The sequence below is a fragment of the Anolis sagrei genome, chromosome X (assembly GCF_037176765.1).
Source record: "Anolis sagrei isolate rAnoSag1 chromosome X, rAnoSag1.mat, whole genome shotgun sequence".
In the NCBI taxonomy this organism is placed as follows: domain Eukaryota; kingdom Metazoa; phylum Chordata; class Lepidosauria; order Squamata; family Dactyloidae; genus Anolis; species Anolis sagrei.
In genome coordinates, this window is record NC_090034.1 from 12,469,132 (window position 1) to 12,481,007 (window position 11,876).

Here is an 11,876-nt window from a genome sequence, read left to right on the forward strand (position 1 = left end):
TATTTAACCCTTTCAGTGCTTCCTCATGTTCAGTCCATCTGAAGAGGAAGACCATCTGAACATGAGGAAGAACTTCCTGACTGTGAGAGCCGTTCAGCAGTGGAACTCTCTGCCCCAGAGTGTGGTGGAGGCTCCTTCTTTGGAAGCTTTTAAACAGAGGCTGGATGGCCATCTGTCAGGGGTGATTTGAATGCAATATTCCTGCTTCTTGGCAGAATGGGGTTGGACTGGGTGGCCAATGAGGTCTCTTCCAACTCTTTGATTCTATGATTCTATGCTTGACTCGAATTTTTGTAATTAAAAATATCATTTTTTTTATATTTCTGACACACACACACACACATATATATTGCCCAAACTACCCGCCAAAGCCCTGTCTGATGATGATGTAGCCATATGCATCCACTCAGCATCATGGAACCCACCAAGAATTAATTCATGAGAGAGAGAGAGGGAGTGTGTGTGTGTGTGTGTGTGTGTGTGTGTGTGTATATATATATATATATATATATATATATACATACACATACACACACACAAACACTTTATTTATAATCAGCTATTTATCCCTGAGGGGACTTACACCGGATTCCAACATAGATAGGCAACCATTCAATGCCTTTAATAACAATGACACACAAATAACACAAAACAAAGGCAAAAGCTTCCCCTTTCATCTCCGGCTTCTGGAGGTAATGCTCATTCTGGCCATGAGGAGGTGCTCTTTTTCCATTTCCAAACTGAGGAGCCTGTTGTCTGTAGACAACTCACTAGTTGTGTTGCCAGCATGGTTGCATGGGCACCTTCATTACCTTCTCGCCAAAGCGGTACATATGGATCTAATAATATAGTAGTAATAATAAAACTTTATTTGTATTCTGCCCTATCTCCCCGAGGGGACTCAGGGTGGAGTGCAACATAACAACGGCAAACATTCAATGCCTTCGTAAAACAAACAAATGCTGGCATAAAATCCAGAAAAACCAGGCATATGAAAATAACATTAAAAATTTTATTTGCATGTTTTGAACTGCTAGGTTGGCAGGAGCTAGGGCTAACAGTGGGGATCCTTTATATGATTTGATTGAGGAAGTGGGAGCACATAATCCTCTGAGACGTGCCCCACCTAGATGCCCACCTTGGGTTGACTGTTGCCCCCCAACGCGGCAACAACTCTATGTGATGTAATGACCATGTTTTTTGGGTGCTGTCTCCCCCAGAATCGGACAACCCGACTGCGCTGGTGGTGCTGGTGGAGGAGGAGCTGGTGGCCATCGACCTGAGGACACCCGGCTGGCCCACCATCCCGGCCCCATACTTGGCCCCGCTCCACTCCTCCGCCATCACCTGCTCCTACCACATCTCCAACGTCCCCCTCAAGTTGTGGGAGAGGATCATCAGCGCCGGGGAGCACCAGAGCCCCCGGCTCTCGACGGCGGTGAGTCCTCAATGGAGAGTCAACACCACCCTGTTGACCTGGGTTGACGCTGAAGCCTTTTGATGGTTGTTCAATGTGTTATCACTCTGATACGGTAGTGCACCCTTGTGCCACTACAGTGGATTTGCTTCCCAGGTAAGCCAGGGAAGACCCCCTTGCATCACATGTGTGCCTCCGTTGTGTCTTAACAGAACTGGCCCATCAACGGCGGGAGGAGCCTGGCACAAGAACCCACTCAGCGGGGGCTTCTCTTGACGGGGTGAGTCGTCACACCTTATCCTTTCTACTTTATTGGGCCGTATATCCATCTTTTTATTATTATTATTATTCCTGGACTGGCGGGGTTGGACTAAATGTCCTTTAGGGGTCCTTCCAAAACTGTTCTTTCCTTTTCCTTCCTCTCCTTCCTTCCTTTTCCCCCCTCCATGTCTTCCTCTTTCTTTTCCTTTCCTTCCTTCCCTCCTTTCTTCTATGCCTCCTTTCTTTTTCTTCCCCCTTGTCTTCTTTTCTTTCTTTCCTTTTCATTTCCCCTTCCCTCTTTCCTTCTTTATATTTTCTTTCCCCCCTTTCTCTTCCATCCCTCCATTCTTCCATGCCTGCCTTCCTGTTTTTCTTCCACTTTCTCTTTCTCTCCTTCCCTTCCTTGTCTCCTTTCCCTTCCTTATACTTCCTTTCTACTCCCTTCCCCTTCCTTCTTTCCTTCCTTCGTTTCTTACTTTCCTTCTCTCTTTCTCTGTTCTTTCCCTTCATGTCTTCCTCTTTCTTTTCCTTTCCTTCCTTCCCTCATTTCTTCTATGCCTCCTTTCTTTTTCTTCCCCCTTGTCTTCTTTTCTTTCTTTCCTTTTCATTTCCTTCTTTATATTTTCTTTCCCCCCTTTCTCTTCCATCCCTCCTTTCTTCCATGCCTGCCTTCCTGTTTTTCTTCCGCTCTCTTTCTCTCCTTCCCTTCCTTGTCTCCTTTCCTTATACTTTCTTCCTACTCCCTTCCCCTACCTTCTTTCCTTCCTTCATTTCTTACCTTCCTTCTCTCTTTCTCAGTTCTTTCTCTCCTTCCTTTTCTTCTTCCATGCCTCTTTTCTTTTTCTTTTCCCTTGTATTCTTTTCTTTCTATTTCTCTTTGTCTCCTCTCCTCTTTCCTTCTTTCTCTCTTGCTTTCCTTCTTTCTCGCTCTCGCTTCCCTTCCCTTGCCTTGTCCCCCTTCCTCCTTTCCTTTCCTTTCTCTCTCTTTTCTTTCTTTTCCTTTCCTTTCTCTCCCTTTCTTTTCCATTCCTTTCTTCCATGCCGCCTTTCTTTTTCCTTCCCCCTTGTCTTCTTTTATTTTCATTTCATTTCCCCTTCCTCCCTCCCTTCCTTCCTTCTTTCTTTACTTTTTCCTTTTCTCCCTTTCTTTTCTTTCCTCCCTTTGTTCCTTTCCTTCTCTCTCTCTTCTTTCTTTCCTTCTCTCCCTCTTTTCTTCCATGTCTTCTTTCTTTTCCCTTGCATTTTTTCCCTTTTCATTCTCTTTCTTTCTCCTTGTCTTCTTTCTCTCCCCCTCTTTTCTTCTTTCTCTCTCTCTTCTTTTGCCTTCCTTTCCCTTCTTCCTTTACCTCCCTTTTGTTTGTTTGTTCATTCCCTCTTTCTTTTTTCTTCCTTTCCTTTCATTTCCATTCCTTTCTTCCTTATCTGCCTTCCTTCTCTCTCCTTTCCTTTTTTATACTTTCTTTTCCCTCCCTCCCTCTCTTCCTTTCCTTCTCTCTTTCTCTCTATCCTTTCCCTCCTTCCCTCCCCCTCTTCTTCCATGCCTTTCTTTTTCTTTTCCCTTGTATTCTTTCCTTTTCTTTTACTTCTGTTTCTCCTTGTCTCCTTCCTTCCTCTTTTCTTTCCATTCCTCATTTTCTCCATGCCTTTCTATCTTTTTGTATCCCTTGCCTTGCCTTGCCTTTCTTTTCTTTTCTTTTCTTTTCTTGCCTTCCCTTCCTTGACTCCTCTCCTTTCCTTTCCCTCCCTCCTTTTCATTCGATCCTTCGTTCTCTTGGCCTTCTCTCTCTTATGTTCTTGCTTTGCTCTTGACGATGCTGGAGTCACTCTTTGCCAAGGATGTAATGGGTTTTGCGTTTTCCCCGATGGAGGCCTTGGCTGCGTCCAGCGGATGTCCATTCCCTGGGGCCGAGAGGGGCGGTCCGAATGGCCAGCTGGACCCTGTCCTCCGGCCAAGGGAAGGAAGGGAGTGCCCCATTTCTGTCTTGCCTCAGCTGCAAAATCTCCGCTAGAGACATGTGCAGCCGTGGTTTGGCCGTCGCTTGAAATAATTCGTAATCCCCAACTTGACCCCTGGAGACGTCATATTTACTCAAAGTAAGCGAGGCCAGACTGCCTCTGAATGCATTCTGCCAAGAAAATTTCATCTTTTGGAAAGCCAACATTTTACTTTCTTTAAAGAGACAGTGTAGTCGTTTAAATGTCTCAGTCTCTTCCCATTGAGCCACACAAAACTCATTAGGCGACTTCTGAGTCACAACATCGCAGCCTCAAATGGCAAATGGGATATGTTGTTCTGCAAGGAATTTTGCCTTCTCTGCCAGAGTGCTGTTTCTCACCAAACTACAAATCCCAGGACCCCATGGGGTTGAGCCAATCACAACATCTCAGACTCAAATGGCAAATGGGATGTGTTGTTCTGCAAGGCATTTTGCCTTCTCTGCCAAAAAATGCTGTTTCTCACCAAAATACAAATCCCATGATCCCAAAGCAGTTAAAGTGGTGCCAAACTGCATTAATCCTATAGTGCAGCAAATTGGCGTCAACCAGGAAGTAAATGATGACTACAATCCTCTTGTTTTGTAAGGTAATAATATAGTCCTTTTTATTTTTCATTATGGAAGCCAACGTTAATAATAATAAATAATAATAATACAAAAGTTGACACGATATGAGGATTTAAAGATCGAACTGCAAAGACTCTGGCACAAGCCAGGCAAGGTGGTCCCAGTGGTGATCGGCACATTGGGTGCAGTGCCTGAAGACCTTGGCCTGCACTTAAACACAATTGGCGCTGATAAAATTGCCAGCTGCAGAAGGCCACTCTACTTGGATCTGCACGCATTATTTGCCGATATATCACACAGTCCTAGACACTTGGGAAGTGTCTGAGTTTTGATCCAACTCAAAAGCCAGCATAATGATCTTTTTTGCTGTGGACTCATCTTGTTATGTATATAATACTATTAATAATAATAATAATAATAATAATAATAATAATAATCCAAATCTGGGAAGGGCACCTTGATGAAATCTGGTGCCAACTGTTTCCTTGAAAGCCTTGCTTGCCTTTCCTCTTAAAGGAGCCTTTCAGGAGATTTTTATTCTTTCCTCAATAGCCATGAAGACGGCACCGTCCGGTTCTGGGATGCCTCCGGGGTCTCCCTCAAACCATTATACAAACTGGGAACGGCCAGCATTTTCCAGACGGACTGTGACCACAGCGACAGCTTGAACCAGTCCTGCGAGGAGGAGTGGCCCCCATTTCGCAAGGTAGAATCACAACGTCGGAAGGGTCCCCTAAATGCCATCCAGCCTGACCTCATCCTGCCAGGCAGGAGATACAGTTCACTTCCCCCAAAGAGGGTTTTTATTCCAAATGAGGTTTGATCAAAGCGGAAAAGAGTGGGACTAGGATTTCCCTCCATCTAGATACTAGACTCCTATTGATGCAGCCTAGAATTGTATTGGCCTTTTTTGCCGCTGCAGTACACTGTTTGCTCATGTTCATTTTCTAATAACATGATGTAACACAATTTTTGTTCCTGGGTTATAAATGCAATTTCCTAATTACTTCTATCGTAAAAACATGGAAAAAAGTTTATTAAACTGCAAAAATTTGCAAAAGGAACATCATCCTTTAGCACATTTTGCTTTAGTTTTTCAATGAATCTCTCCTAGAGTCACAACCAATTCAATATAGTTTGTCGCAGCCACAAAAACAAAGTTTCTGGAGTATAGCAACTGCTTTCAAAGTAAGTACTGCACAATTAAACAGGAAATAACACTTTCAAACCAGGAACAGAATTTTTTTTGAATTGTGTTACATAGTGTGGATCCCTTTTGCATGGACTGTTATCAAAGCAGGTTTCACTCATCCTAGAGTTAGTTGCAATTGCTTCTTTCTCCTCTTTGCACAATGTGTGTCCTGATTTTTGCCCCTTTTTCTTCCAGGTCGGCTGTTTTGACCCGTACAGCGATGACCCTCGGCTGGGCATCCAGAAAATCGCATTGTGCAAATATACGGCGAAGATGGTCGTAGCTGGCACAGCAGGACAGGTAAGAGCAATAGTGCACCATATCCCATCATCCCCATTGGCCTCCTCCTCCCTTTCTTCCCAGTTTGGGAGCAGGGGACAGTGAGTTTTGAAATTCAGTGTCCAAAATCCACAGCATGAAAGAGTTAAAAATGCGAATCACAAACCATACTGCTGTGGTTGAACCACTATTCCACAAAGTGACTCAATCAAGAGACATAAATAGTATATAAATACCAGAACCCGGTATTTATGACACAATAATATTATTATTATGGTGTAGTGCCAAATTATTATGGTGTAATGCTGAATTGTTATTGTTATTAGAGCCTCCTGGTGGCGGAGCAGTTTAAACTGCTGATCTGCTGAACTTGCTGACCGAAAGGTCAGCAATTCAGATCTGGGGAGTGGGATGAGCTCCCACTCTTAGCCCCAGCTTCGGCCCACCTAGCAGTTGGTGTAATGCGAAATTATTATGGTGTAATGCTGAATTATTATTATTATTACTGTTACTAGAGGTACCTGGTGGCGCAGCAGGTTAAACCGCTGAGCTACAGAACATGCTGACCGAATGGTCAGCAGTTCTGATCTGGGGAGCGGGGGTGAGCTCCTGCTGTTAGCCCCAGCTTCGGCCCACCTAGCAGTATTGTTAAACTTCTGCTGAACTTGCTGACCAAAAGGTTGGCGGTTCAGATCTGGGGAGCGGGGAGAGCTCCCGCTCTTAGCCCCAGCTTCGGCCCACCTAGCAGTTGGTGTAATGTGAAATTATTATGGTGTAATGCTGAATTATTATTATTGTTATTAAAGCCCCCTGGTGGCTGAGCAGGTTAAACTGCTGAACTTGCTGACCAAAAGGTCGGCAGTTCAGATCTGGGGAGCGGGGAGAGCTCCCGCTCTTAGCCACAGCTTCGGCCCACCTAGCAGTTGGTGTAATGCGAAATTATTATGGTGTACTGCTGAATTATTATTATTGTTGTTAAAGCCCCTTGGTGGCGGAGCAGGTTAAACTGCTGATCTGCTGAACTTGCTGGCCAAAAGGTCAGCGGTTCAGATCTGGGGAGCGGAGTGAGTTCCCGCTCTTAGCCCCAGCTTCGGCCCACCTAGCAGTTGGTGTAAAGCGAAATTATTATGGTGTAATGCTGAATTATTATCATTATTAAAGCCCCCTGGTGGCTGAGCAGGTTAAACTGCTGAATTTGCTGACCAAAAGGTCAGCAGTTCAGATCTGGGGAGCGGGATGAGCTCCTGCTCTTAACCCCAGCTTCGGCCCACCTAGCAGTTGGTGTAATGTGAAATTATTGTGGTGTAATGCTGAATTATTGTTATTGTTATTAAAGCCCCCTGGTGGCTGAGCAGGTTAAACTGCTGATCTGCTGAACTTGCTGACCAAAAGGTCAGTGGTTCAGATCTGGGGAGCAGGGAGAGCTCCTGCTCTTAGCCCCAGCTTTGGCCCACCTAGCAGTTGGTGTAATGCGAAATTATTATGGTGTGATGCTGAATTATTATTGTTATTGTTATTAAAGCCCCCTGGTTGTGTAGCAGGTTAAACTGCTGATCTGCTGAATTTGCTGACCAAAAGGTCGGCGGTTCAGATTTGGGGAGCGGGGTGAGCTCCTACTCTTAGCCCCAGCTTCAGCCCACCTAGCAGTTGGTGTAATGCGATATTATGGTGTAACGCTGAATTATTATTATTGTTATTAAAGCCCCCTGGTGGCTGAGCAGGTTAAACTGCTAAACTTGCTGGCCAAAAGGTCGGCGGTTCAGATCTGGGGAGCGGGGAGAGCTTCCGCTCTTAGCCCCAGCTTCGGTCCACCTAGCAGTTGGTGTAATGCGAAATTATTATGGTGTGATGCTGAATTATTATTGTTATTGTTATTAAAGCCCCCTGGTGGCGGAGCAGGTTAAACTGCTGATCTGCTGAACTTGCTGACCAAAAGGTCAGCGGTTCAGATCTGGGGAGCGGGGTGAGCTCCTGCTCTTAGCCCCAGCTTCGGCCCACCTAGCAGTTGGTGTAATGCGAATTTATTATGGTGTAATGCTGAATTATTATTGTTACCGTTACTAGAGCTACCTAGTGGCGCAGCAGGTTAAGCTGCTGAGCATGCTGACCGAAAGGTCGGCAGTTCAGATCTGGGGAGCAGGGTGAGTTCCTGCTCTTAGCCCCAGCTTCTGCCAACCTAGCAGTTCAAAAACATGCAAATGTGAGTAGATCAATAGGTACCACTTTTGCAGGAAGGTAGCAGCGGTCGATACAGTCATGCTGGCCAAATGACCTTGGAAGTGTCTATGGACAACGCCAGAAATGGAGATGAGCACCAGCTCTCAGAGTCAGACACAACTAGACTTAGCGTCAGTGGGAAACCTTTACCTTTACTAAATATACCGTAATAGCAATAAACCCCCAAGAGGATTTAAATCCATACTACAACTGTCCCACCATATCATGATCCCTTTCCTGATGTTCCATGGGTTTCCCTCTTTAGGTGCTGGTGATGGAGCTGAACGACGAGAAGTCGGAGCACGTGGTCAACGTGGCCGTGGTGGACCTCCTGCAGGACCGCGAGGGCTTCACCTGGAAGGGCCACGACCGGCTGCCCCCCAAGAACGGCGCCCTGCCCTTCGCCCCAGGCTTCCAGCCGAGCCTCCTGGTCCAGTGCGCGCCCCCCGCTGCTGTCACCGCCGTCACCCTCCACTCCGAGTGGAACCTGGTGGCCTTTGGGACCAGCCACGGCTTCGGGCTCTACGACTACCATCGCAGGAACCCTGTCCTCGCCAGGTGGGGCCCGAACCCAAGCCTGTTAGAGTTAGTTGGGCAAAGCTAGTGTTGTCCTGAAGAGAGTGAGTAGGCCAAAACCTGTCAGAGTCAGTGGGCCAAAGCTAGTGTCGTCCTGAAGAGAGTGAGTAGGCCAAAGCCTGTCAGAGTCAGTGGGCCAAAGCTAGTCTCGTCCTGAAGAGAGTGAGTAGGCCAAAGCCTGTCAGAGTCAGTGGGCCAAAGCTTGTCTCGTCCTGAAGAGAGTGAGTAGGCCAAAGCCTGTCAGAGTCAGCGGGCCAAAGCTAGTGTTGTCCTGAAGAGAGTGAGTAGGCCAAAGCCTGTCAGAGTCAGTGGGCCAAAGCTAGTGTTGTCCTGAAGAGAGTGAGTAGGTCAAAGCCTGTCAGAGTCAGTGGGCCAAAGCTAGTGTCATCCTGAGGAGAGTGAGTAGGCCAAAGCTTATTAGAGTTAGTGGGCCAATGCTAGTGCCATCCTGAAGAGAGTGAGTAGGCTGAAACTTGTTAGAGTCAGTGGGCCAAAGCGAGTCTCGTCCTGAGGAGAGTGAGTAGGCCATAGCGAGTCTCATCCTGAGTGAGTAGGCAAAAGCCTGTCAGAGTCAGTGGGCCAAAGCTAGCATTGTTCTGAAGAGAGTGAGTAGGTCAAAGCCTGTTAGAGTCAGTGGGCCAAAGCGAGTCTCGTCCTGAGGAGAGTGAGTAGGCCATAGCGAGTCTCGTCCTGAGGAGAGTGAGTAGACCGAAGCCTGTTAGAGTCAGCAGGCCAAAGCATGTCTCGTCCTGAGGAGAGTGAGTAGGCCGAAGCCTGTTAGAGTCAGTGGGCCAAAGCTAGTCTTGTCCTGAGGAGTGTGAGTAGGCCGAATCCTGCTAGAGTCAGCGGGCTAAAAGCTAGTCTCATCCTGAGGAGAGTGCGTAGGACGAAGCCTGTTAGAGTCAGTGGGCCAAAGCTAGTCTCGTCCTGAGGAGAGTGAGTAGGCCAAAGCTAGTCTCGTCCTGAAGAGAGTGAGTAGGACAAAGCCTGTTAGAGTTAGTGGACCAAAGCTAGTCTGGTCCTGAGGAGAGCAAGTAGGCCGAAGCCTGTTAGAGTCACCGGGCCAAAGCGAGTCTCGTCATGAAGAGAGTGAGTAGGACGAAGCCTGCTAGAGTCAGTGGGCCAAAGTTTGTCTCATCCTGGGGAGAGGGAGTAGGCCGAAGCCTGTTAGAGTCACTGGACCAAAGCTAGTCTCGTCCTGAGGAGAGGGAGTAGGCTTCCAGGATCAGATGAAACCAGGTGCCTTTATTACTCTGATTGTTCCCATAGGTGCACGTTGCATCCGAACGACTCCTTGGCCATGGAGGGGCCCCTCTCGCGGGTGAAGTCCCTGAAGAAGTCCCTGCGGCAGTCCTTCCGCCGGATCCGCAAGAGCCGAGTGTCCGGCAAGAAGCGGGTCAACACCAGCAGCCCTTCCAGCAAGGTCAGGGCTCTACTCTCATCCCATTTCATTCATTTTCGATTGCCTACATCTGATAAAATAGGCATTTTTCGGTCCTCCGGGTGACTTTATGACATGCTTTCACATGAATAAAATTACATTAATTGAGGCATCAGAAGGTTAAATGTTTTTGAATATATACATAAAATTGTAATATAAGACTATCCAACTCTGATTAGATCATTATTCTATCCTTCTTCAATGTAAACGTGCTCACCTATTCTTCCAATAATAATAGGGTAAAATAATAAATGTAATAATAATAATAGAGTAATAATAAAGTAATAGATGTAATAATAATAGGGTGAAATAATAAATGTAATAATAATAATAGAGTAATAATAAAGTAATAGATGTAATAATAATAGGGTGAAATAATAAATGTAATAGTAATAATAAATAGAGTAAAATAATAAATAGAATAATAATAATAATAATAATAATAAATAGAATAAAATAATACATGTAATAATAATGTAATAAATGTAATAAAATAATAACACAGTAAAAATTAATATAATAATAATAATAATAAAGTAATGTAATAATAGAGTGAAATAATAAATGTAATAGTAATAATAAATAGAGTAAAATAATAAATAGAATAATAATAATAAATAGAATAAAATAATACATGTAATAATAATGTAATAAATGTAATAAAATAATAATAACAGTAAAATAATAAATGTAATAATTATAAAGTAATTAATAATAATAGAGTGAGATAAATAATAGTAATAATAAATAGAGTAAAAAAAGAATAATAATAAATAGAATGAAATAATACATGTAATAATGTAATAAATGTAATAAAATAATAATAAGAGTAAAATAATAAATGTAATAATAATAATAGAGCAATATTAAAGTAATAAATGTAATAATCGAGTGAGATAATAAATGTAATAGCAATAATTAATAGAGTAAAATAAATAGAATAATAATAAATAGAATAAAATAATAATAACCCAGTAAAATAATAAATGTAATAATAATAATGGAGTAATTATAAAGTAATTAATGTATTAATAGAGTGAAATAATAAATGTAATAGAATAATAATAAATAGAATAAAATAATACATGTAATAAATATAATAAAATAATAACACAGTAAAATAATAAATGTAATAATAATAATAGAGCAATATTAAAGTAATAAATGTAATAATAATAGAGTGGGATAATAAATGTAATAGTAATAATAAATAGAGTAAAATAAATAGAATAATAATAAATGGAATAAAATAATACATGTAATAATGTAATAAATATAATAAAATAATAATAACACAATAAAATAATAAATGTAATAATAATAAATAGAGTAAAATGATAAATAACTTTGACTCGAGTATAAGATGAGGGGGGCTTTTTCAGCCTAAAAAAGGGCTGAAAAACTCAGGATATACTATGCAGTAAACTGTCTCCCGTTAATAAAATTCATTTTCTTGAGTCAAGTTTTACCTTCTCTGCAGGTACATGAGGCCAATGCCCAGTTGGCCGAACAGCCGGGGCCCCACGAGGTTGAGATGACCCCTGTCCAAAGGCGGATCGAACCCCGGTCTGCTGATGACTCCCTCTCTGGAGTGGTGCGGTGCCTCTACTTCGCGGATACCTTCCTGCGAGACGGTAAGGCAGGTGGACTCCATTCTTGCCTCTGCTTGACCTTGGATGTGGGGCACAGTGTCACTCCTGGTTAGGATCACAAGTGACCTTTTGGGTGGTCAGTGGTCATTTGGGATCGCCTTTTTGCCCTTTCGCTTTTTTCTCAGAGGGGTTTCAACTGGGACAGTAGGTTTGGAGGGAAGGTCAAGAGCATCCAGAGTCATCCAAATGGTGTTGTCAGTGCGCACAGATGATGGCCCGATTAAATTGACTTAATAGTTGTTGTTGTTATTATTATTATTGTGTTGTGTTGTTTTGT

General features: G+C 43.6%; 1 protein-coding gene across 2 annotated transcripts in view; it reads left to right on the plus strand.

The window, feature by feature from the left end:
* Positions 1-11,876, plus strand: part of LOC132782110 (lethal(2) giant larvae protein homolog 1) — a 67,898-nt gene that overhangs the window by 43,237 nt on the left and 12,785 nt on the right. For both annotated transcript variants that reach the window (XM_067473175.1, XM_067473176.1), the window contains exons 10-16: positions 1,221-1,438; positions 1,630-1,697; positions 4,795-4,948; positions 5,630-5,734; positions 8,196-8,488; positions 9,776-9,929; positions 11,428-11,581. In XM_067473175.1, the coding sequence (XP_067329276.1) occupies positions 1,221-1,438; positions 1,630-1,697; positions 4,795-4,948; positions 5,630-5,734; positions 8,196-8,488; positions 9,776-9,929; positions 11,428-11,581 (1,146 nt within the window). The remainder of the gene's footprint in view (positions 1-1,220; positions 1,439-1,629; positions 1,698-4,794; positions 4,949-5,629; positions 5,735-8,195; positions 8,489-9,775; positions 9,930-11,427; positions 11,582-11,876) is intronic.